Source organism: Leguminivora glycinivorella, chromosome 9 (assembly GCF_023078275.1).
Source record: "Leguminivora glycinivorella isolate SPB_JAAS2020 chromosome 9, LegGlyc_1.1, whole genome shotgun sequence".
NCBI lineage: Eukaryota > Metazoa > Arthropoda > Insecta > Lepidoptera > Tortricidae > Leguminivora > Leguminivora glycinivorella.
The window spans coordinates 15,296,702-15,323,826 of NC_062979.1; the positions used below are offsets into that span (position 1 = coordinate 15,296,702).

At 39.2% G+C, this 27,125-nt stretch overlaps 1 protein-coding gene across 3 annotated transcripts in view; it reads right to left on the bottom strand.

Annotated features, from left to right (window-relative positions):
* Nucleotides 1-27,125, bottom strand: part of LOC125229404 (PI-PLC X domain-containing protein 3) — a 59,363-nt gene that overhangs the window by 21,591 nt on the left and 10,647 nt on the right. For 2 of the 3 annotated variants that reach the window (XM_048134233.1, XM_048134232.1), the window contains exons 2-3: nt 13,370-13,450; nt 11,281-11,429 (exon numbers count right to left, since the gene is read on the bottom strand). In XM_048134233.1, the coding sequence (XP_047990190.1) occupies nt 11,281-11,429; nt 13,370-13,450 (230 nt within the window). The remainder of the gene's footprint in view (nt 1-11,280; nt 11,430-13,369; nt 13,451-27,125) is intronic. The other variant, XM_048134234.1, reaches the window with a different exon arrangement.

Consider the following 27,125-nt stretch of genomic DNA (forward strand, 5'->3'; position numbering starts at 1 on the left):
TATAATAAAAGGTAAGCTCCTACTCAAAGTCTTTACGAGAACGGAAACTATGTAAATTTTTCCTATTAAATTAAAATGGGTCAACTGAGCAAAAATCTTTGGGATACAAGCGATTGAAACGAATCAATGATCTAATGAGTCACACATACTTAGGCGAAGATCAAATGAAGGCAATTATTTCTAATTAAATTGACTTTGATACTTCCATGAATATACATGAATGTTAATGCGGGAATCCTCTCTACACTGTACTCGTCAACTTTATTTAGTCTTTTACTATGTCTAGCTAGTATGCTTTTTTCGATATTTGAAATATTTAATTTGTGTTTGAATAATTATGAATATGTGATGCATATATTTTTAGGCTTATCATTTTTATGACTTATGTGCTGACTAGCCGAATTTATAAAGGGAAAATTGTACGATTCGTGAGCTAGTAATTCTAAAACATTACGACTTATGGCTCTTTAGTCCATTTCGATATTCTAATAAGAATGTAAGACGACAGATAACTCTTCAAATAAGGGTTAATGATGTACGATTACCCATTTATAATTAAAATTCAGTCATCAGCTTAAGATAGTAAATAGTTTTCTTTTCAGAACTTTCGTAATTTATCACCAAATTGCAAAGCAATATATTCTATATTGCTCTTTTGTGCGAATAATATAAATGTCTCACGTTCTTTATAAACTGATGTATACACATAAACATACGGGTTAATATTTACTGTATTCTTGCTTATTTCCCAAAATCCATATGCAGCGGGACTTCCCATAAACAAGATGCAACTGTTATGTAAGGTAATACCTGATTCTACAATTATATCGAGATGACAATTATTTATTTATCGTATGGCATATAATTAGATTTTCTTAAAAGTCGTACGTACGCACGGCTGTAGCATGTAGCGCCACGGACGATGACAATGGTATTTACACTTGTCTGTCATTCGAGACCAATAGGTCAAAATATCGTAGCTATAAGTACTGCGTACCTTAAGCGCTGAGCTTTTATTTTTCATTTAGGTTTCAAGACCTTACTTCTGATAAATATAGTTCATCAATATCTATTTAAACGGCAATAATTTTAAGTTTTCTGTTACCACTAGAAACCCATTTTGCCTAGAATCTGCGCTCCCTTTTATGAGTGTCCTAACAAATTCTTGTATGTCAGGTATATTAGGAGTCCGAAGTCTTCTAAATTAAGTCATATGCACAGTAATGTTATAAACATCATATTTCTAGTTCCTTACACTAAATTCAATTGGGACTGGGACTCGTCCTCTGACCTTACGAACCGTTTTTGAATAAGTTGTGGCGTCTCCTCTGTTACTGACAAATAGTCGCGCCGCAAAATTCTAATAAATGGCGCTTAGTAAGCAACTGCGGAAATGTGTATCGATCCTACAACGCGCTAATGGAGTTCCAAAAGTTAATTGTAAATATACAACTTCTGTTAATCTCTCTAGGCCCCAGAAACCTATTCAGAAAACATTTGTCAAATGAAATAAACGGGAACTTTCTGTTAGTAATACCGCAGTAGCGGGCGATAATTTTAGGATGCGAGCGCAACTTTATTTGTAAGAGGAAACTGTGGTCTAAAATCGAAAGAGATTCATTCTTCAATTTAGTGTTGAGTTCCTCACTCGTGAGGCACCTCATTTGTACCACTCATATTGTTAATTTGTCGCAGTACTTCACACGGCAAAAATGTATTGCATCACACTTCAACTCACCGCACCTCATTTTACTCGCTTGTGACAGTCGCAACACAAACACCTCACGCCTCACAAAGCATTCACGTACTTCAAATGTCACAAAAACGTCAAAACTCATCATCCACACGCGCGCCTCGCGGCCCTCAAATACTCGCTCGCAACAGTAGCAACACAAACACCTCATTCCTCACAGATCATGCACATACTTCAAATGTCACAAAACGTCAAAAACTCATCATCCACTCGCGCGCCTCGCGGCAGACGCGGCCCTCAAACTCAGTCGCGAGAGTCGACACCTCAAATGAAGTGATCAACCACACGTTCAGTTTTCGAACTACAGACCTTATGGCCGGGACAAAAGGTCCACCGATAAAATAAAATGTATCGTTTGACTCGTTTGTACCGGAAATCGCTTTGTACCGGAAAGACAGAAGAGGCACTGTGACAACAACACTTCAAAAATCCTTTCAAAGTGAAACAGATAGTTACGTTTACCATAAGAGGGAGTGAGACAGACACACGCGGGCTTCAAATTTGTCTCACCAAAAATACGTTACACATGACTCGAAAGAAAACAATCTTATGCGCCGCAAGTTTTCATACATTTTACGCCTTTTTGATCCCAGGATAAAGTAAAGTAAAGTAAAATTTATTCATTGTTAACTGTGTACATAAGATGGTATGATATACAGGAAATTCGGTATCAACAGTTGCCCATTTCGAGCGTACAATATTCTTAAAAAACTACTGACTATATTAGCTTACTGGCTAACTTATAATTATTATTATTATTATAGTTAACTTGCTCGCAAAAATCGCGCGAAAAATCAGACGATTTCGCGTGAACCACATCTTTTGTCCCTGTCGCATTTGTGAAGTCATGAATAAATGCAGCTGAGATGCAAAATGTTGTTTTTCGCGGCAGGTCTTCATTTTTGAATTTTTTGATAGCTATTATTGTGCTAACACATTGACCAGTATAACGTGATCTACCGCAGCAATAGAGTTTGTATGGCTATTGTTATGTGTAATCAGGGAGCTCTCTTAGACTGGACGTTGAAATGGTAACTCAAGTGTTTTGAATATTCGGAATACCAAGCATACCAACACAGAGGGCCAACCACTGAGAAGATGCGTTTACGAAGCTTGCTTAAAAACAATTACAAGATTACTGACCGAAATATAATATAAATTATGTGAAGCATGGTAGTTTAATTAAGTATTTAATCAGTAATAGAAAGAATAATTCATTTCTTAATTCAATAGAATGATAAATAAATCCGACACGAAACGTAATTCACAGGCGGTTGACGTTGACAGTAATGACAGTTTACAGAAGAAAAGTTAGTTTGTACGTACTTAGTTGCATTAGCAATATTTGCATAAAGTTTAGTTTTGTCCTACAGTGATAATCACAGAACTTTATTTATATAGAAAAAACAAGTTCATCTATTTGTATAGGGGCCGAGCGTGTCAAATTTTGTACTGAAGTTGTTTCTTGCCTGTAATTTTAAATATGTCTCAGGCTCTTGATTGTTCATAATTTTTGTGTTGTTGCAATTGAATATCACGTAACGAGGCATTTTTTATGTTTTGATTGACTTCAACTTACAAAAATTGACGCCCGAAAGCTGCAAGCTGCGATTAAAGACGGACAACTCAGTGGATTTCACTGAGTTCATTTGACACGCTAAGTAGGTACGTTTGCTTGATCTATGGTATATATGACATCTGTGGTGATAATACTAATAAATGAGCCAAAATGTAATAATGGTGACAACTTTTACACAATCAAATATACCTGTGATTCTGCCTTAGTGTCATTTGTGTGCAAAAAAATAGTGAAACTGAACTGAAAAGACTTACCGGCGTCGCGAATGTTGATGGTGTTTTTAATTACTATCATATTGCTTTTAAAACACATGGAGTGGTAGGTTTGTTATTTTTATGTAAAAGTGGTACTAATTATAAAACAATACGAACTTTAGTTTGTTTTAAAACATGCAGTTTTATGGTAACTATGTTAATCAAAGTATGTTATTATTAAGCTGTTAATAATATGAAACCACTGTAATTTGTAGCAGTAATTTAAATGGAACAAACTGTAAATAATATTATTCAATGGCAAAATTAGACCCAGTTCCATAAAAACATCAAATTAAGTTGTTATGCAGGCCTCTATGACAGTCCTTGAAATATTTTTTAATTTTATCTATTTTCTCTTGTTAAATGTTCAAGTACTCATTATGACTAATGAAATTTAGTATGTATAAAGGATATTTACCTAGTACACAACTACACATATTAGTTTTTGTTGCCGATGGATTTTGTCAAACAGCCAATGCTAGAAATTATATATATATATACAGATCAGTACCTCACCTCATTTGAAGTAAGACATTGTAACACCTCATTTTTGGAAATGAGGTACTCATACAAACTCATTTGAAATTGATGTCCTACCCATCACTACTTCAATTTCCGTTTAATTTATTATTTCAGAAACAGGCCTCCACATTCAGTGACTACCTTTCAACATTTTATCCATAAGAGTGCCTTAGCAAATTGTGAAAATCGGCTTCTCTCGGAAAATGTATTGCCCTATTGGTTTTAATGAGCTTAAAGTGTTTTCGATATATCATACTCATACAACAAATAAACACTTTGAATACAATTTACCTACACGGTTTCTTGCTTTGTTTTGTGTAGTTGTTTAAGTTTAGGACCAACTTCATTTACTTCGGTCAAGAGATGTAAGCCATAGTTCTTTGCTGTAAATAGTTTGAGAATATTGTTCGGTCGTCTCTTTAATCTAATTCGTTAGTTATTTATAGAAACATAGGATTCGTAACATTACGCCATCGAACTGGGCAACCGACAAATCCTTTTACGACGAGAGTCCGTCCTGAGTAACAATGCAACAAGGCATACTAAAATGCTATTGTACTAAATAACATATCCTTTAAGTCATTTTGCCAAACTATCCACAAAATATCGTTTATATTTGGGAGTCAGATTTCCGGTACGAGTTTGTTGTCTTTGTAATTAACCTCTTCAAGGATTGTCTGTAACCTTGGTCTAGCTAACGTTAGTAATAATGCATGATTGATAATTCTAACCGTTGGTCGATTAACGGCAGTTTGAGGTCAATTTGTAGTACATATATGTATATATCGTACTTAGGAAACTTTCCGAGCTGTAGCTTTTTATTTCTAAATAAATTGGTTCAGAAGTCTCTACTGGGTCGATTGTTACAGAAGTAATACTTTTGTCAGTTCGGTATACTGAACTGAACAACATATACTGGAACATTATCCGCCATTAGTCCGACTGGATGTTTCAGCCGGACAGCTATAAGTTTGCTGAAATACAGACGAATATCCAGGTTTCACAGAGTAATGAGCCTAGTACAAGAATTTTCCTTTGCGGTAAGTTATTTTGTAGCTAATAGTCAACATTTGCTAAGTACCTGAGTGGTTCTTCTGCATTTCTAAAGTCCGTATCAAGACCCAAGACCATGCGTCAATTATTGACGCCCGTGAGTTGATGAGACTAGAGCTCTAATCATTCATTTAAAAGAATCTGCACTCTAGGAATAGCATAAAACAGTGGCATAAATTAATGGATTTTCTTTTTCCCATTGGTATCTTCGCCGCCCCCTCTCCCTTACTGATTGGGCAAGAAGGGCTTTGTAATATAAAGTGGTTTTTCATTCTGTTTAGCATCACTATTATGTATATTTCTTAATTCGCTTAGTATCTGGCAACAAAGTGCTAGTTAATTGCTACCGAAGCTCCACCCACACGTTTTTAGATGTGGAAGTGGATTTTCACAACGTCAAACCTGCTAATAAACCTCTATCATGACGAGCATTCTAAAAGTTGTCATGACAAATTAGGTTGGCAATAACGGCGTTGCTTTACAGTGGCCGTTCAGATATTCACGAGTGAGAAAAGTTTGGACATTCCTCACAATCATTCATCTGTTGGTCAGGTGACCACGCTGATTATGTATTAGCTAATTAGGCAATTGAGACAACGCCGATGTCGTTCACTTTACCTGTCTAAAACGACCCCACTTATGGGAACCCATCACGTGATGATTTTTGTCTAATAAGACAATGACTAAACTGTGTAATTGTGTATGTCTCAGGTTAACACGTACGCTGTGGTTCTGATTTGTAAGACCTTCTACGAAGTACATATGTTTAAAAATACCTTATACAAAGTATGTTTAGTTAAGAGTTGTGCTAATTACCGCAAAGTAGATGTTAAAGCGACATAATCTCATTGAGATTCGAGTACAAATACAACATTTTGCCTCGTGATCATAACGCTCGTCTCATGACACGAAAGGTGAATTAGTGCATAGCATGTAATAACCCAATGGGTTCTCACAGGATGTCGTAAATCATCGCATAGGGCAACGAAATCCAAATTCCAAGTCGCTGCAAAGTTTAATCTTTTACGGGGCGACGCTTGTCAATTTATATGACAGTGTACTTTTTCGCACAGCACAACTTTACTCATGTTGTCTCTAATGACGAATCATGTCTGCACAATGAATGATCTCCTTTGTCATATCACGAGGCGATGCCCTATCCTATCGGATCGTGGGCCCTATCTTTTCATAGGCCAGGTTATCTAATGGGACCTCATCTGTCGTTTCAAGAAATCTCTTGTGTCCTGTCACCTCACGAGGCGAAGCTATGACTTTTCAAGGGACGAACCTATGTCGTCTCACGGGACGTCGCTCTGTCTCGTCTTACGTGAGCGTGGCATTTGTCCCTTATATTCTTTATGACGGTGCATAGGATTACACTGCGTCCCATCGCTGTCAATTTTCTTCATCGTCTCTATGCCACCACACAGGAACAACCCTGTCGTCTCGCGGGACAATGCAATGTCGTCTCATTGGACGACGCCTGTCGTGTCACGGCACGACGCCATGTCGTCTAACGGGACGACGCTTGTCGTCTCACGGGACTACGTCATGTCATCTCACTGGACGACGTCATGTCGTCTCACGGGACGACGCCTGTCGTCCCACGGGACGACATCTGTCGTCTCACAGGACGACGTCTGTCGTCTCACAGGACAACGTCTATCGTCTTACGGGACGACATCTTTCGTCTCACGGGACGACGTCTGTCGTCTCACAGGACGACGTCTGTCGTCTCATGGGACGACGTCTCTCGTCTCACAGGACGACGTCTGTCGTCTCACGGGACGACGTCTGTCATCTCACGGGACGACGCCATGTCAGTCTCACGTGAGTGAGGCATATGTATCCGCGTACTTATGACGGTGCCTACAGGAGGTCACTGCGTCTCGTCGCTGGGCCAAAGGCACCGAGCGGAATATCACGAAGTTAGAAGTAATCATAATCTTTTCGATGTTTTAATTTCTCGAACTTTTTAAGACTTGCTTTTGTAAACGTGTTGCTCGGCCGAGTTACAAAAGCGTACTGAGGAAAAAGCAGCCGAGCGCTGGTAACCGGGCGACACTAGTACTTGACTGGCGCGCCAGATGGCGCTACTAGTCGAGGAATTCACTCGATTAGGGCCGAGTTATGAAGGTGTTAATCTCATTAGTGGTTCAAGCGAAGGCACGGACACCTAAATAAACTTATAACATTTTACAAATATTTGATTGTATAAGTGCGAAATTACTTATTACATTTTAGGAAATATGCATTGTTTATAGTAATCAACATTGCGATCTGTTTTGCGTGCACACACTAACCGATGTAGGGCGCACGAATACATACATTTAGTTGTTTGGTATACTTCTAGAATAAACATTATGTAAGCTGAAACTGTTACATACATCACATACATGCCATGTTTGCCTGTGCCTAATTGGGCAAATAATTTGGCAATAATATTTTATAGCCAATATAAATTGTATTTAACTTATATAAATACAATATTTTTTCCTGGAAGTGGTTACTCTTAACGCGTACAACATAGTAGGTAGACTTAAAAACATAAATTAACTGTCAAGACTTGTATAAAAGTAACCCAGAAAAATCATTGAGGCTGAGGTTTCCTAATTTGGTAATACCTAAACTAAAAGGGATAAATGACGTATAGAAAAAGGGTAGACAATGTCGACATTTCTCCTTCCTAAAGCTGTCAACAAAAATATGATATATTTACCCACCTTCAGTGGGTCACAGATGTTTGTGTAAACATGCTTTTATAGTTACCAACCTACATAATTATATTTGATATGTAACATAAATTATATTTATTTTGCGTTTTCAGCTCTTCCCTTACACGCATTCTTCTTATGATTATGGTAATATTATCCTTTATGTACCCACTCGAAAACAAATGGATAAGTGGGTTTCTTGCCAATTTTGTTATTGCCGAACATCTAGTGGTATTGGATGTACAGTCAACACTACTCTAACCACTATACAAACAATCATTTATGCAGGCGGGCTTTTATGCCCGTTTGGGGACAGGTTGAGGGATTCAGCACATTCTTTCCTCCTGTGGCGATCGTTGCCGTACCCTACCGGGGTGCCATGCGACCTCTTTTGTACCATGAACTATGTACCATGGTTTGCAATAAACGATTTATTGATTGATTGATTGATAGGAGTTGACTGTGACATGGATTTGTTTGGTAAGGGCATTTATTTGTGTGATGAGCACAGATATTTGTTCCTGAGTCATGGATGTTTTCTATGTATATAAGTATTTGTATATTATATATATCGTTGTCTGAGTACTCACAACACAAGCGTTCTTGAGCTTACCGTGGCGTGAGTTAATGTAACTGACTGTACCTATCTACATTTGGGGATAATATTCATTCCGCTTACAGATGAAGCTAGACTAAACTCGTATTATATGTACTATAAAGGTAACATTTATCAAGCTTACAATCCACGTGTATTCAGGTTTTAGAAATATATATTATTCAAAGATTAGATTGATTAGTCTGTTGAGTACCTACACATTGTCAGTTTTGTGCCCTACGAAAAACGGTCGAATATAATGTATATGTATTTTAGGCAACCATATCAACTTTTCCCATGAGGCTAGATCCTGATCATCAAAACTGTTTGTAGACAATTACTGAGACCTCCCGCGTTGTGGATTATGTGAAGTCAATACTAAATAAATAACATATCCCGGTTACATCACTTAATGTTTGTAACTACCCACAAAGTAGCCTATCGAAGAAAGTTAGGGGGATGGTAATTATAACGTAACATTTCCGCTCATTAAAACTGCATAACCGATGGATCGTATAATCACTCTCATTCAGACAGAACCATCTAGAACTCTCGTGTAATTATGCAAATACCAAAATCACTTCATGTTATTACTGGATCAGCAAAAAGCGTTACTGATTTGTTTCTAACATGCGATGTATGACTACGTGTGGATAAATCGTGTGATTGGTGATTGGGCACTTCCACAGTTATTACGTTTCGTAACGAGTGGTAGCCAACTTCTCAATCGCTTACACTTCGTGACTAGCCCTCCCTATTGCTCTTCAGTAGTGGAGCGACAGAGACAGAGTGCGTTTCGATCGCCATGTAGCGTCAACGTTTGCCACTTCCACTAGGCCGGCTAAGGCGTTGGACTGTTGTAGTTAGTACAATTGTAGACGTGTGACCTACATGTGGTAAATAAAACTCGATCTTCAGCGAACGTCATCTCATTTGTCTCCGATTGACGACTTATGTAAGGGAAATTTGAAATGTTTGAACGCGGAACTGCGTGTAGTTGTTTCGCGATTTCCTTCACAGAAGGTCTAATCGTTTGATGTTCTCTCAAATCCCGCAGGGTAAATTCGGCCGTCGAATTCTATAAATATGAATATTGTTTTTCTTACTTTGTAAATATAATTTCGAAGAATTCTTTGAAGAAACATATACACCTACATGTTATTATTGTTTTCACTCCGCCCCACATCGTTTTCCTTTATTATCTAATTAGAATGAATAATCTGTAGAGGCTGAAGAGACCCGCGTTTATTTGGATTTATGGCTGTCCTTAGCGTCAAGTTTCATCGAGCACGAGAATAAGAGTATTATAAAGTGAGCAATCATTCTGCTCTCATTTTACAGTAAGAAAGTAAACATATTTTTTTATAAGGTAGATACTGACGCCTAAGAATGTGTGGATGAGCTTTTAATAGTGCTACGTAAAAAAATAACGATGAGCCATCTTAGGCGCCGGCAGTTTATCGAGTCTTTACTCTTTAGGCGTAGGCGATGCAAGATGTAGGTACCTAACCTTGCTTGTATTCATCTTCATTTTACTATCTGTAATTCCTATTTTCTTGAACAAAGTTGAAGTCCGACCAAAAAAGTAGAAATTATAAGTGGCAACATTGTAGTGTCATTCCTTTCAAATCAATATGTGTGAGAAAACGGGACGACACTACGATGTGGCCACTTTTTAATTTCTACACTTTTTGGTCAGATATAAAACCTTCGTCAATATTATGGCTTAGTAAGTACCTACGTATAAATTATATTTTCAATGACAGTGGCTCAAAGATGAGGATGACTCAGGTTAGACCCGACCAGGACTTGGCTAGAGCGTAATGCTACGTAATGCTGCGTAATGTCACGTAATGCTTTCCATAGAAAACGAAGAGCCAGAACCGCTGACCCGGATGACTTACACTGTTCACTAACAACAAACTATACCTACCTACTTACTATGATGATGGCATTAGCCAAGATATAATAACTATTAGGATATAATAGTCACCCTTTTCGGCACATTGTCGCATTTGGTAAAGTTCCAGTTCCCAGTTAGTGCGACAGTTGATCACTTTAGTCACACCTCGGACACTGGCGATCAAATATATGAAAGAGGCGCGTTCCTAGCACACAGTCTAAGCTCGTGTAGGTGAACGCGTACCATGCTTGTATGAGTGAAATATGACAGGTCGACTGTTCGCGTTTTTGACAGGCGGTAACTGTGAGGTAACCGATAGGGGGTGGGCGGCGCTTTCAGCGGGGAGCGGGAGTGGCCATACTGTACGATAGTACTCTTTATTATACTGTGCTTTAGTGGCGCGTGACACCTTGATCTAGCCCGGAAGACTTCACCTTTGCGCCACTGTCACTGACAACCGCTCGTTAGCTATTTTTACCTATGTTGGCTATAATACTCATCCTTTTCGGTATGTTGAGTTCGATGGCGTCTTGCAGCATGACCCGGTCGCCTCGGTTGATGCTTTGGGAGTGCATCGTCACCCACACGCGGCCGCATATTGACTCTCAGCACTTGCTTCTTAGATGACCAAATTTTGTGGTACCTTTTTAGTCAGCCAAGAAGTTAAAGGCGCGTCAGGGCTAACTCAGGAATTTGCAAGACAAGTGAGAAGATTCTAAGTTCTGAGTGACCCGCTTTTGACCCGTCTGGGTCCGGGTCGTGGCATCCGGCGCCTAATTTAGTGCGACAGTTGATCACTTAGATGCCGCGTGACACCTTGATTTAGCCCGGAAGACTTCACCTTTGCGCCACTGTCACTGACAAACGCTCGTTAGCTATTTTTACCTATTTTGGCTATAATACTCACCCTTTTCGGTATTTTGTCACACTTGTTAAAGTCCCAGTTGAGCTCGATGGCGTCTTGCAGCATGACCCGGTCGCCTTGGTTGATGCTTGGGGAGTGCACTGTCACCCACACGCGGCCGCATGCTGACTTCTCCAGTACTTGCTTCTCGGCTGGTGAAATATCATAATGTTAAAATATCAAATTGCAAATGCAAAAGGACGCATCGACGTTATATGCCATTGCTTGACCGCCTGGGAGCCATAGGAAACCTACCAGTATGAAGTTGATACGAAGTACATTGGGGTACATCGAATTACCGTCTGGTTTCCTAACGAGCGGTGCTATCCCGTTAGAGGGTTAGCAAGTAACCCCTGTTAGGGCCACTGGCACCACCCGCTTAACTCAAGGTTAGTGGGCTGTCAAACTGTCAAAATCCATATAAAATGGTGGGGTAACCTCGGGTTAACCGTTCATTTTCGGTGGTGGAAGTGACCCTTAAACGGTAAACCGGGAGTTAACTTAGGCCCACTTGCACCAACCATTTAACTCAGGGTTAAGTGGGCTGTCGTCTGTCAAATTCCATATAAAATGGTGCGTTATTTATTTATTGATCGTATGGCTTTTACACACTGGTTAAAACTTATTACATGTAGGTACATTAAATTAAACACTATTTAAAATTTACAATGGAGTGGGTTAACCCACCATTTTTGTTGGTGCAAGTGGCCCTTATAGTGTTAACCCCAGTTGGTTAACCCTGGAACGTGCAAGTAGACCTTAGTGTTAAATACGCATCACGCACCTATAGTATAAAGTCAACCCAAGGTAAGTTTGCAACAATTTTGACAGCCTCACCGGTGCAACTGATATTTTAAACGTCAAACTTCGATGAAATGATGGGCAGAGCTATCAAAATCGTTGCAAACTTATCTTGGTCTAACTTTAGGTACTTACTGGAGGTAGGTAATTAGTTAATTTGCGCATTTGTACAAAGATTTTTGATCCATCAAATCCTGTATAGAATTATTCTGTATAAGAAAACTGCCCGCTGTCATTGATGCCCCGTGTACTTTACATATTTTTAGGTTATAAAATATCTCCATTTATTTTGCGGTTCCCGGTAGCAAGTATTCGAAACTCGTGGTAGCTAATATACTGAAAATAGTCTGTAATTTACTTTGAGTAAATAAAAGTTCAATCAAATTGTTTCTAAGAATCCTAAGTTATAATTAACTTTAAATTAATATAATCAAATATGTTCCCAGAAAATTTGTACACCTATTTATTTATATGGTGTAAAATGTAATTAATTTCCGTGTCCGAGAACACCTAATTATTGAATATACAAGTATGATGTGTATTTGTATAATTTAATGATTATATACATATATCGGATGCTCAGAATGGATCCTTCATTAAAGAATTACATATTTTGACGACCGGTCTGGCGTAGTGGGTAATGACACTGCCTGCTAAGCCGCGGTCCCGGGTTCGAATCCCAGTCCCATCCCAGTAAGGGCATTTATTCGTGTGATGAGCACAGATATTTGTTCCAGAGTCATTGATGTTTTCTATGTATATAAGTATTTATATATTAAATATATATGTTTGTTTGACTACTCACAACACAAATCCTATAATATTTATTTTATTTATATATTTATTTTATATTCAATTAATATGTTATTGTTCGTTTAATCTAGTCGTTACATTGTTGAAATCAAAATAAATGTTAATTTATGTGAAAATATACCTACATTATTGTACCTACTTTTAAACCTTTAAGGGCCACTTGCACCAACGAAAATGGAGGGTTAACCCAAGGGTTAACCCTGAGTTAAGTGGTTGATGTAAGAGGGCCTAAGGTACACATTACCTGAGCAAGAAGTAAATAGTATTTATTATTGATTTTTTTATTTATTAATTTCCTCAATTCCTTAAAGCTGTAAAGTTTTTATAAAGTTGTATGTAGTTAGACGCAACTTTGACATAGTTAGGTATGTATATTACAAAAAAAAATTTGCCGGAGCTTGATCTTTTTCCACCACCTTGTGCCACCGTCACCAAAGATGAGTTCCCGATGTACCACAGCACAGACAGACTTACGTACATACTTGCATTATCGTCCTTAGGATGCGGCTCGTCTTTACGACGGGCTCATTGGACGGGACGCGGTATGGGATGAACTTTACTGAAAATGGTTTCATGACTTAATATATTATATGTACAGAGTGTAACAAAAATGGTGGTGATCCGTTTAAGGGCGTACTCAGTATCGTATTCTTATCAGGAAAAAGTAGAAGAAAAATTTTTTTTCGCGAAAAAAATTTTCATTTTTGTATGGGCCGGGCCGCGAGAATCGGCATAACCGCCATACAAAGGTAAAAATTTTTTTCGCGAAAAAAAAATTTTCTTCTACTTTTTCCTGATCAGAATACGATACTCAATACGCCCTTAAACGGATCACCACCATTTTTGTTACACCCTGTATACATACCTACGTATACGTATAATAACATGTAAAAAAAAATAAATTAATAGTTTAAAAAAACACTATAAAACACGCTTTTATAAATGCACGTAAAAGCCAAAAATAAATTATGGATCGTTCAAGTTGTCTCTATTTGTGAGCTGAAGTTTAAAAACTATGTGCTTTTAATTATAATATTTGATTGTAAAAGCGTGGGGCGCTGGAACAGGAAAGACTTTTTGTATAACTTGCTGATAAATCAAATTATGCTATGCTACGGGAAGGAGGTTACACAGATTGACACGCTAACTGGAGCTGCAGCATGACTAGTAGGTTCTACATTAAACAGTCAAATCAATTAAAAGTCAGTGTTCAAAGTAGGTACCAGTTTGTCGAACTCAGACAAAATATGCGCTAGTAGCGAGGAGAGTCGACAGTCACCGACACTTAGAACGCCGCTTTTTTCCGGTAATCAAAGTACAAAAGGGGAAAGTGTCTACAGTGACAGGATGCAAAGTTCTTGTTCGTGGACGAGATATCTTTGGTTCTTTTTGGTAACCCTTAGGCGGCATATGTAAACGTTATGTTCTTATGCAACTTCATTCGCAAGGAAGTTCGGATTAGTATTTGTTTACAAGAAAGTCTTTCCTGTTCCAGCGCCCCACGCTTTTACAATCAAATATTATAATTAAAAGCACATAGTTTTTAAACTTCAGCTCACAAATAGAGACAACTTGAACGATCCATAATTTATTTTTGGCTTTTACGTGCATTTATAAAAGCGTGTTTTATAGTGTTTTTTTAAACTATTAATTTATTTTATACTTTTTAGTTATTAATAATGAAATACTTTTAACATTTATACATAAATTTATTTCAAGTAGGCGGATTTTACATGCCATTTGTGGCTTAACGTGTACTTATTGCTAATTGCTACTTAATAATCACCAGCGGCTACCTTCTTATTACGGTATTATCATAAAAATGTTTATACCAAGTTATCCGTAAAAGATTGACCCCCTTTATTTGCTCTTAAGGGTCACAGGAAAACCATTACCCAACTTATTTTAAATACAACGTTGATCTTTCTTTCATGCGGGGGGCTTCGCCCCCCGAGCCCACCTTTGTTTGCTCTTAAAGGTCACAAGAAAACGCTAAACCAATTTATTCTAAATACTACGTTGATCTTTCTTTTATGCGGGGGGCTTCGCCCCCCGAGCCCCCCTTTGTTTGCTCTTATATGTCACAAGAAAACGCTTACCCAACTTATTTTAAATACTACGTTAATGTTCCTTTATTCGGGGGCTTCGCCCCCCGAGCCCCCCTTTGTTTGCTCTTATAGGTCACAAGAAAACGCTAACCCAACTGATCTAAAACACTACATTGATCTTTCTTTCATGCGGGGGCTTCGCCCCCCGAGCCCCCCTTTGTTTGCTCTTAAAGCTCACAAGAAAACGCTAACCCAACTGATCTTAAATACTACGTTGATCTTTCTTTCATGCGGGGGGCGAGCCCCCCTTTGTTTGCTCTTAAAGGTCACAAGAAAACGCTAACCCAACTTATTCTTAATACTACGTTGATTTTTCTTTCATGCGGCGGGCTTCGCTCCCCGAGCCCCCCTTTGTTTGCTCTTAAAGGTCACAAGAAAACGCTAACCCAACTTATCTTAAATACTACGTTAATCTTTCTTTCATGCGGGGGGCTTCGCCCCCCGAGCCCCACTTTGTTTGCTCTTAAAGGTCACAAGAAAACGCTAAACCAATTTATTCTAAATACTACGTTGATCTTTCCTTCATGCGGGGGGCTTCGCCCCCCGAGCCCCCTTTGTTTGCTCTTAAAAGTCACAAGAAAACGCTAACCCAACTTATTTTAAATACAACGTTGATCTTTCTTTTATGCGGGGGCTTCGCCCCCGAGCCCCCTTTGTTTACTCTGAAAGGTCACAAGAAAACGCTTACCCAACTTATTTTAAATACTACGTTAATCTTTCTTTTATGCGGGGGGCTTCGCCCTCCGAGCCCCCCTTTGTTTGCTCTTAAAGGTCACAAGAAAACGCTAACCCAACTTATTTTAAATACTACGTTAATCTTTATTTTATGCGGGGGGCTTCGCCCCCCGAGCCCCCCTTTGTTTGCTCTTAAAGGTCACAAGAAAACGCTTACCCAACTGATCTTAAATACTACGTTGATCTTTCTTTCATGCGGGGGGCTTCGCCCCCCGAGCCCCCCTTTGTTTGCTCTTAAAGTTCACAAGAAAACGCTAACCCAACTTATTCTAAATACTTCGTTGATCTTTCTTTCATGCGGGGGCTTCGCCCCTCGAGGCCCCCTTTTCTTTACTCTTAAGGATCACAAGAAAACTTAACCCAACTTATTTTAAATACAACGTTGATCTTTCTTTTAAGCGGGGGGCCTCGCCCCCCGAGCCCCCCTTTGTTTGCTCTGAAAGGTCACAAGAAAACGCTATCCCAACTTATTTTAAATACTACGTTAATCTTTCGTTTATGCGGGGGGCTTCGCCCCCCGAGCCCCCCTTTGTTTGCTCTTAAAGGTCACAAGAAAACGCTAACCCAACTTATTTTAAATACTACGTTAATCTTTTTTTATGCGGGGGGCTTCGCCCTCCGAGCCCCCCTTTGTTTGCTCTTAAAGGTCACAAGAAAACGCTAACCCAACTTATTTTAAATACAACGTTGATCTTTCTTTCATGCGGGGGGCTTCGCCCCCTGAGCCCCCGTTTGTTTGCTCTTAAAAGTCACAAGAAAACGCTAATCCAACTTATTTTAAATACAACGTTGATCTTTCTTTTATGCGGGGGGCTTTGCCCCCCGAGCCCCCCTTTGTTTACTCTGAAAGGTCACAAGAAAACGCTTACCCAACTTATTTTAAATACTACGTTAATCTTTCTTTTATGCGGGGGGCTTCGCCCTCCGAGCCCCCCTTTGTTTGCTCTTAAAGGTCACAAGAAAACGCTAACCCAACTTATTTTAAATACTACGTTAATCTTTATTTTATGCGGGGGCTTCGCCCCCGAGCCCCCTTTGTTTGCTCTTAAAGGTCACAAGAAAACGCTAACCCAACTTATTTTAAATACTACGTTAATCTTTCTTTTATGCGGGGGGCTTCGCCCCCAGAGCCCCCCTTTGTTTGCTCTTAAAGGTCACAAGAAAACCTTAACCCAACTTATTTTAAATACAACGTTGATCTTTCTTTTATGCGGGGGCTTCGCCCCCCGAGCCCCCCTTTGTTTGCTCTTATATATCACAAGAAAACGCTTACCCAACTGATCTAAAATACTACATTGATCTTTCTTTCATGCGGGGGGCTTCGCCCCCTGAGCCCCCCTTTGTTTGCTCTTAAAGCTCACAAGAAAACGCTAACCCAACTGATCTTAAATACTACGTTGATCTTTCTTTCATGCGGGGGGCTTCACCCCCCGAGCCCCCCTTTGTTTGCTCTTAAAGGTCACAAGAAAACGCTAACCCAATTTATTCTTAATACTACGTTGATTTTTCTTTCATGCGGGGGGCTTCGCTCCCCGAGCCCCCCTTTGTTTGCTCTTAAAGGTCACAAGAAAACGCTAACCCAACTTATCTTAAATACTACGTTAATCTTTCTTTCATGCGGGGGGCTTCGCCCCCCGAGCCCCACTTTGTTTGCTCTTAAAGGTCACAAGAAAACGCTAACCCAACTTATTTTAAATACAACGTTGATCTTTCTTTTATGCGGGGGGCTTTGCCCCCCGATCCCCCCTTTGTTTACTCTTGAAGGTCACAAGAAAACGGTAACCCAACTTATTTTAAATACTACGTTAATCTTTCTTTTATGCGGGGGGCTTCGCCCCACGAGCCCCACTTTGTTTGCTCTGAAAGGTCACAAGAAAACGCTAAACCAATTTATTCTAAATACTACGTTGATCTTTCTTTCATGCGGGGGGCTTCGCCCCCCGAGCCCCCTTTGTTTGCTCTTAAAAGTCACAAGAAAACGCTAACCCAACTTATTTTAAATACAACGTTGATCTTTCTTTTATGCGGGGGGCTTCGCCCCCCGAGCCCCCCTTTGTTTACTCTGAAAGGTCACAAGAAAACGCTTACCTAACTTATTTTAAATACTACGTTAATCTTTCTTTTATGCGGGGGGCTTCGCCCTCCGAGCCCCCCTTTGTTTGCTCTTAAAGGTCACAAGAAAACGCTAACCCAACTTATTTTAAATACTACGTTAATCTTTATTTTATGCGGGGGCTTCGCCCCCGAGCCCCCTTTGTTTGCTCTTAAAGGTCACAAGAAAACGCTTACCCAACTGATCTTAAATACTACGTTGATCTTTCTTTCATGCGGGGGGCTTCGCCCCCCGAGCCCCCCTTTGTTTGCTCTTAAAGTTCACAAGAAAACGCGAACCCAACATATTCTAAATACTTCGTTGATCTTTCTTTCATGCGAGGGGCTTCGCCCCCCGAGGCTCCCTTTTCTTTACTCTTAAGGATCACAAGAAAACTTAACCCAACTTATTTTAAATACAACGTTGATCTTTCTTTTATGCGGGGGGCCTCGCCCCCCGAGCCCCCCTTTGTTTGCTCTGAAAGGTCACAAGAAAACGCTATCCCAACTTATTTTAAATACTACGTTAATCTTTCTTTTATGCGGGGGGCTTTGCCCCCCGAGCCCCCCTTTGTTTGCTCTTAAAGGTCACAAGAAAACGCTAACCCAACTTATCTTAAATACTACGTTGATCTTTCTTTCATGCGGTGGGCTTCGCCCCCCGAGCCCCCCTTTGTTTGCTCTGAAAGGTCACAAGAAAACGCTATCCCAACTTATTTTAAATACTACGTTAATCTTTCTTTTATGCGGGGGCTTCGCCCCCCGAGCCCCCCTTTGTTTGCTCTTAAAGGTCACAAGAAAACGCTAACCCAACTTATCTTAAATACTACGTTGATCTTTCTTTCATGCGGGGGGCTTCGCCCCCCGAGCCCCCCTTTTTTTGCTCTGACAGGTCACAAGAAAACGCTATCCCAACTTATTTTAAATACTACGTTAATCTTTCTTTTATGAGGGGGGCTTCGCCCCCCGAGCCCCCCTTTGTTTGCTCTTAAAGGTCACAAGAAAACGCTAACCCAACTTATCTTAAATACTACGTTGATCTTTCTTTCATGCGGGGGGCTTCGCCCCCTGAGCCCCCCTTTGTTTGCTCGTAAAGGTCACAAGAAAACGCTATCCCTACTTATTCTAAATACTACGTTGATCTTTCTTTCATGCGGGGGCTTCGCCCCCGAGCCCCCTTTTCTTTGCTCTTAAGGATCACAAGAAAACCTTAACCCAACTTATTTTAAATACAACGTTTATCTTTCTTTCTTGCGGGGGCTTCGCCCCCGAGCCCCCTTTGTTTGCTCTGAAAGGTCACAAGAAAACGCTAACCCAACTTTTTTTAAATACTACGATGATCTTTCTTTCATGCTTCCCCCTCGAGCCCCCCCCTTTTTTCTGTTCTTATCTTCCGGCACCATCATCAGGCCTTGAAACCTAATCGTAGTCATAGTTCATTACAAGACTTTTCTAAGAAGCCCAAAAACAGCTATGATACGATGTTCCACCATGTAGTTCCAGTTCATATCTTCCGGCTCCATCATCAGACCTTGAAACCTAATCGTAGTCAAAGTTCATTACAAGACTTTTCTAAGAAGCCCAAAAACGGCTATGATACGATGTTCCATCATGTAGTTCCAGTTCATATCTTCCGGCTCCATCATCAGACCTTGAAACTTAATCGTAGTCAAAGTTCATTACAAGACTTTTCTAAGAAGCCCAAAAACAGCTATGACACGATGTTCCATCATGTAGTTCCAGCTCATATCTTCCGGCTCCATCATCAGACCTTGAAACCTAATTGTAGTCAAAGTTCATTATAAGACTTTCCTAAGAAGCCCAAAAACAGCTATGATACGATGTTCCATCATGTAGTTCCAGTTCATATCTTCCGGCTCCATCATCAGACCTTGAAACCTAATCGTAGTCAAAGTTCATTACAAGACTTTTCTAAGAAACCCAAAAACAGCTATGATACGATGTTCCATCATGTAGTTCCAGTTCATATCTTTCGGCTTCATCATCAGACCTTGAAACCTAATTGTAGTCAAAGTTCATTACAAGACTTTTCTAAGATACCCAAAAACGGCTATGATACGATGTTCCATCATGTAGTTCCAGTTCATATCTTCCGACTCCATCATCAGATCAGCTCAACAGTACCATATTATTGTATTGTCATCGAAACTACATATAGCTGCCAATTTTCATTACGCTACGATCCTTGGAAGATGGTTAAATTAGCCTCCGCAGATTCCATTACATAGTTAGTTACATACACGACGACCTAATAAAAGCGTGTTAATTACGAATAATTATAGATGAATGCAATAAAATACACAGATAATTGTCAATAGGTACAGTCTTACCGAAAAGAGTAGAAATTAAAAAATGGCAACATTGTAGTGTTATCCCTTTCAAATCAATATGAGAAAACGGGACGACACTACGATGTTGCCACTATTTAATTTAATATATTCTTTTCTCAAACATGCAATGAAATATTGTCTTTACGTTCCTTAAAATGGGCTGGGAAGTATCGCTTTTTGGGCGCAACAACTCGAGAGGACTGTAAAGGGATTTCATATTATTTTTTAGGCCTAGGCCTGCAAAGTAACTTTTTTTTATAAAATATTGTCCTTTAGAGCATTTTTTTTTTATTTCATTGTATGTTTGAGAAAAACACTATACATACTTACTTGGCCGGAAATCCTCATTTTCCCGGCCTCTGATGTAATGTACTATTTTGGTCAGACTGTTATGCATAAAAAGGAGCAATGGAACTTTTTTTTATCCCTGCAATACTTTACTGTGCTCATAGAAAACTGTCAAAATAGTTGTAGTTGCCAACAAGTTGTGGTGTATCCACTTTTTCACCTTATTACAATGCAATAAGGTGAAAAAGGATACATCTCTTTGTAGTAGACTGTACATGTACAAGTGATAGACGGTGGCGCCCCTATAATTTTTGTACTCTTTTTTGCCGGGCTAAATTAATTAATTAATTATGTTCTAAATTAAAGCATGATGATTAAAATTTGGTGTCTGAAACGAACGAAGAAAAACATCGACAGAAAAATATGTAGGTATACCTACATATTATATTAAAAGCATACTATTTAATATTCCTGACCGGAAAGGCTGCAGCATATCTTGCCCAGTGCATCGGCATTGCTGTTCAGCGCGGCAATGCCGCCAGCCTTCTGGGCGGCTACCGGCCGGCTCCGACTTAGGTACCTACTATTTTTTAACCCCCGACGTAAAAACGACGGGGTGTTATAAGTTTGACGTGTCTATCTGTCTGTCTGTCTGTCCGTCTGTCTGTCTGTCTGTCTGTGTGTGTGTCTGTCTGTGGCATCGTAGCTCCCGAACAGATGAACCGAATTAGATTTAGATTTTTTGTCTGAAAGCTGAGTTAGTCGGGAGTGTTCTTAGCCATGTTTCATGAAAATCCGTCTACTATGTCGCGGTCGGGGGTTTTTTCAAAATTTTAATTTTGTGGTTTGGTTATTATTTATAGTGTTTTATTTTATAGATAGATTTAGTTTAGTTATAGTTTAATTTATTAGTTCATAAGTTATGTGTTTTTGTTAGTTTAATTGAATAAAATTTTGGTGTCAGTTAATATTCCTTGTATATCAGACATTTGTATATCAGGCCTTTGGCGGGTAAAGACTTCTGTTTCACCGGTGTAAACAAGTTTGTTTCCTTATCCAATTGACTTCGAATTGAATCGATGTGGGTTTGCAGTGTGACCCGCATGACATATCCCTATCAATTGAACGAAAGTGTACTTGCTAATCTTAATGTGTTGCAAGCATCCATCATAGGGTCTCTTTAGAACCTTGTCTCATTTAGATCCAGCTGTTTATATTTATGTATTTACCATAGGAGTCACTTTGATGTTTTATTGTGAAAAGGTTCAACAGTCGCCTATGTAGGTAGATCCCATTATTATTATTTTCGAAACAGTTTCTATTATACCTCGTTCTTTTAGAATTAGAAAGGTACTTAAACAAAGAAGCAGTCGTCGTTAACCTATCTTCTTAGAACAAATATTAGATGTTAACAATTTTAACCAGAACGAGAACATAACAGGTAAATATTAGGTATTTTTAGATTTTTTTTTATTTGCATTCGTAGGTATATAACCGCATCATTTGATTATTTGTGAAGCAAAATTGGAGTGATTATTTATTTATTCGAAAAACTAACATTCAGAGGACTACGTGACGGTGTTTTTTGCAAGCCACTTGGGCCTGCCTCTGGCTGATCCATTGCAGTAATCACAGTCGAATGCCACAATATATACAGCACAAAATAAAATATTAATAATAAAGTAATAAAATAACGTTATCTATACGTTAATACAAAAAATAACGTACCTAATATGTATAAATACCTGCTACCTAAAGGTTGTCTGGTAGAGATCGCTTCTTAGCGATAAGACCGCCTGTTGTTACCTAGTTATTAAGCGTGATCCATCTTGTGTATTTTTTTTTCTGTATGGTGCACAATAAAGAATATTATTATTATTTTTGTTTTTTTACTTTTCATTCTCGGCTTTCACCGGCGTACTGCTATGCACGGGCCTAGGCCAAGTGCACATCAGGTAAGTATTCTTACATTTTCATTAGGTCTTTGTCATGTATCAGGTTGGGCGAGTATATTTCTAGGAGTGGTGCGTGTTTCTATGTTTGTTGTAGGATTGAATGTTGCATGGGTGATATTAGGGGCTTCAGGGTTAGTTTGTAAGAATTTTCTTACTACGCGGCAAGTATTAAGGACTACGGCTTTCTGAAGCAGGTGAAATGTTTTGGGTGGTAATTTTAAGGTCTTTAAAGATTGGTGCAGCTGTATGGGTATTACGCCTGTGGTAGATAAGACTATAGGAACTATTGTAACTTTTTGGAGATGCCATATACGTGTTATCTCGTCTTTGAGTTCGATATATTTTGTGAGTTTTTCAGCTATGGTACTTTGTAAGTTGTGTGTGTTAGGAACAGCTATGTCTATCAGGTATCCTATTTTGCAAGTCTTATCTATTAGTGTGATGTCAGGTCGGTTGTGATGGGTGGTTCGATCAGTTAGAATAGTTCGGTCAAAATACAGTTTGGCTGTAGAGTTTTCTAGCACACTTTCTGGTTTATATTTATAATATGGCTCTATGTTAGTTACAAAATGTTGTTGGAAAGCAAGTTTCTGATGGATAATGTTCGCTACTTGGTCATGTCTGTGTTTGTAGTCTGTCTGGGCTATTGTTTTACAGGCTCCTGTGATATGTTGAATTGTTTCCGGGCAACTATTGCATTTTCTACAAGTGTCGACAGCTAAGGTTTTTGTTATATACCTTTGGTAGTTTCTCGTTTCGATTACCTGAATTTGTATGGCCATCATGAACCCTTCAGTCTCCGGGAAGAGCTCACCTCGACTCAGCCACGCGTTCGACGCCTCTTTGTCGACATTAGGTTGGCATAAGTCTTGATGATGTCTGCCGTGGAGAGACTTCCTAGCCCACTCGGCGTGTTTGGTATTGTCGTCTATCAGTCTTTCATTTTTTTGTGTAGTCATATTTTGCAGATTTAATGGTGTGTGTTTGCGGTCATTGAATGCTGTTACTTTATGTAGTGTAGAACTTATTATTATTAAATAAATAAATACCTACCATTGACAAATTTGACAGCCTATAAAATTAACCGATAGTTCCAAATGTCTGCTTCTTTAGGTTTTTTAATATGCAACCTTTCCAGAACTAAATTACTTAGGAAATTTTAAATCATACAGATTAAAACAAATACTTTCTAAATAAATGTATAAGTAAGTTTTATTTATATATAAAGATCAAACACACTTTTATAATTTTAGTGTAAAAAACAATAGAGTATTTTATTTAAATGTCTGTATATGATACTGACAGTTGTGGCAAAAATGTCTCATATAAAAGACCTCGTGCAGCTCGTGCTTCGTGCTTTTACGTTCTCTCTAATGCTAAAAAAAACGGGGTATAGTAGGATGTTTAAACATTTTCCCCAGTAGTAGTAATATTGTAATATCTGTCACCCCGAGTCAAATTGGACCTATTGGATTAATTTCACGAATGCGGTATAGCATATGCACGGCAGACCGATACAATATGACGGTCAATTAAAATGCTAATGCTACCCCAGTTCCAATTACGTGTTGCAAGATGACGCATATTGTTTGCCTACCCAACATGCCAATAATTTAAGGCTTCGACACACTCATCACCATCCTCCTTGCGTTATCCCGGCATTCGCCGCGGCTCATGGGAGCTTCAGGTCCGCTTTGACAACTGAGCTTCGACGCACTATTATAACCTAACCGCAAAATTTAAAGTTTAAAAAAAAACTATGTCCCCTACATAGTTTTTTTTATAGTAGACCGATTTCTATCAAACATGGCTAAGTACACTCCCGACTAATTTAGCTTTCAAACAAAAACAAACTAAATCTTAATCGGTTTATCCGTTTGGGAGCTAAGATGCCGCAGACAGACAGACCGACACGTCAAACTTATAAGGGTACCCCCACATCTAGCGTCTCGCGAACGTAGCGTCGGGCCAACTGTATGGAAAAAGACGCCGCGTCGGCGCGACGTCGAGGATTTGCCATACAGTTGGCCCGACGCTACGCTCGCGAGACGCTAGATGTGGGGGAACCCTAATACCGTGTTGTTTAGAACAAGTTGTTTTATCACACTTTGGCAAGTAGTGTGAGTGACAGATGTGAAAGTGAGAGTGATAGATGTTTTATCCACGTGGATAAGTGATAAAATTGCAAGCATGATACGCCGGCAGAATCACACGGCGTCAGATGTGGCGTTCAGCTCATATTAGCGTGAATCTGGGCCTCCACCATTTAGCTTTTGGCGATTCAGAATAAGTTACGCGATGTCTTAATCGTCACGCCACAGAATACATATTAGTACGTCACGCACGGAAAATGAATGTAATTAATGTAATATGTATGCTCTTAAGCGATAAGACCGCCTGGTTGTTGCCTCTGTTTAATTTGTTTTTAGGGTTCCGTAGTCAACTAGGAACCCTTATAGTTTCGCCATGTCTGTCTGTCCGTCCGTCCGTCCGTCCGTCCGTCCGTCCGTCCGTCCGTCCGTCCGTCCGTCCGTCCGTCCGCGGATAATCTCAGTAACCGTTAGCACTAGAAAGCTGAAATTTGGTACCAATATGTATATCAATCACGCCAACAAAGTGCAAAAATAAAAAATGGAAAAAAATGTTTTATTAGGGTACCCCCCCTACATGTAAACTGGGGGCTGATTTTTTTTTTCATTCCAACCCCAACGTGTGATATATTGTTGGATAGGTATTGAAAAATGAATAAGGGTTTGCTAAGATTGTTTTTTGATAATAATAATATTTTCGGAAATAATCGCTCCGAAAGGAAAAAAAAGTGCGTCCCCCCCCTCTAACTTTTGAACCATATGTTTAAAAAATATGAAAAAAATCACAAAAGTAGAACTTTATAAATACTTTCTAGGAAAATTGTTTTGAACTTGATAGGTTCAGTAGTTTTTGAGAAAAATACGGAAAACTACGGAACCCTACACTGAGCGTGGCCCGACACGCTCTTGGCCGGTTTTTGTTTCTTGTGCATTACTTGTAAACTATGTGAGGTTTGCAATAATAGTACATTGTGCAACAAGGGGAGGAAGTTGAATATTACTAACGAGAGTAAGTTAAATCGCGACGGCTTGCCGGAGCGATTTAAAGACTCGAGTTTGTAATATTCATACTCCCCGAGTTACACACAATGTTTTTCATCACACTCGCAATGTAAAAAATATGTAAATAGATGTAAAAAAGTTAAGTGCGGTACAAGAAATTTCATTATTCCCTTGGGAGAACGATTTTTCTATAACTCACGCTCCGCCTGCGTGCAATAGCACATTTAAAGTGCGGGTGTGATGAAAAGAGTATTGTATTGTATTGTATATGTACCTAACCGTTTGTTGGCGATGTTCGCTGTCTCTATACTATACAATGTCTGTGACATTTACGCTATCTTGTAAAACATTTAAAATGTCATGGACGTCATGGTATCCAGACTAGTCATAGGAAATAATGAAATTTGACCGACGCAACAAGCGTCGCGTTGGGTACGTCGCGTCACGTTTTAATAATGTACCTAATTCCGACTTAAAACTGCAGCGTTGTATTGTCATATCAACATCCTCCTTGCGTTATCCCGGCATTAGCCACGGCTCATGGGAGCCTGGGGTCCGCTTTGACAACTAATCCCAAGATTTGGCGTAGGCACTAGTTTTTACGAAAGCTACTGCCATCTGACCTTCCATCCCGAAGGGTAAACTAGACCTTATTGGAATTAGTCATATAACTGTATTGTATTGTCATATAACTCTTCCATGTGACAAAGATATTGAGTCGTACGCAGAGTAAACGATTGGCATGTTGGCTACCCTGTAAACATTAGAATGCACGGGACGAACGCGCGAAAACAAAAACAGAACATGTTATGTAACGTAACAGTTGCGGTCAGGGTACAGAGCGTTTAACATTGGTCATGTTGTCATTGCTGACTTAATGCTGTTATAACACACGTGTTTCTCCTTCAAGTAAAGTAAGTCAGTAGGTAAATACATAGAATAGGTTGCCAATTTGCAATAAAACTCAAGTGGACTAACCCTACATTCTCAAGAAGGCTTGCGTTGTGCGATGCATTTATACTCAAATTTCGGTCATATTATAGGTATATAACCTTATTACGATACCTACCTATCTATACGATAGACCGGTAACTTATTTTTCCCGTCACTAGCTCGGAGACACGTGTTTTGTCCTTTAATACCAGCGGGTAAAAACGCATTTTATCCACTAGTGGGTAAAGTAATTTGACCTTGAATAAAGTAAAATTAACTGCTTTAAAATTGATAAAAGTAGGTGAATCTAGTAATAAAGATGATTTACCACCTGTGGAACTACTGGAAGCAGTGATAAACGCATTTTTTGCGTTGTAGTTTCCTCGCTATAGTGAGGGGAAAAGTTTTGTGTTACACTCGGGTGCAAATGTATTTTACTTCTCGTGTGTTAAAAAACTCGCAAGTTCAGGATTCTATTTTCGAACCACTCGCTTCGCTCGTGGTTCAACAATAGAATCCTTTCCCTTGCTCGTTTTTCAATTCCACACTCGGCGTTAAAATACAACTTTGCCCCCTTGTATAACAAATAACTAAAAATGTAACGAATGCGACGTAAAACTATTAAATGGCCGTGTAAGTGTGTGTATGGTAACATTGTACAATTGTAACGCAAATGATAGA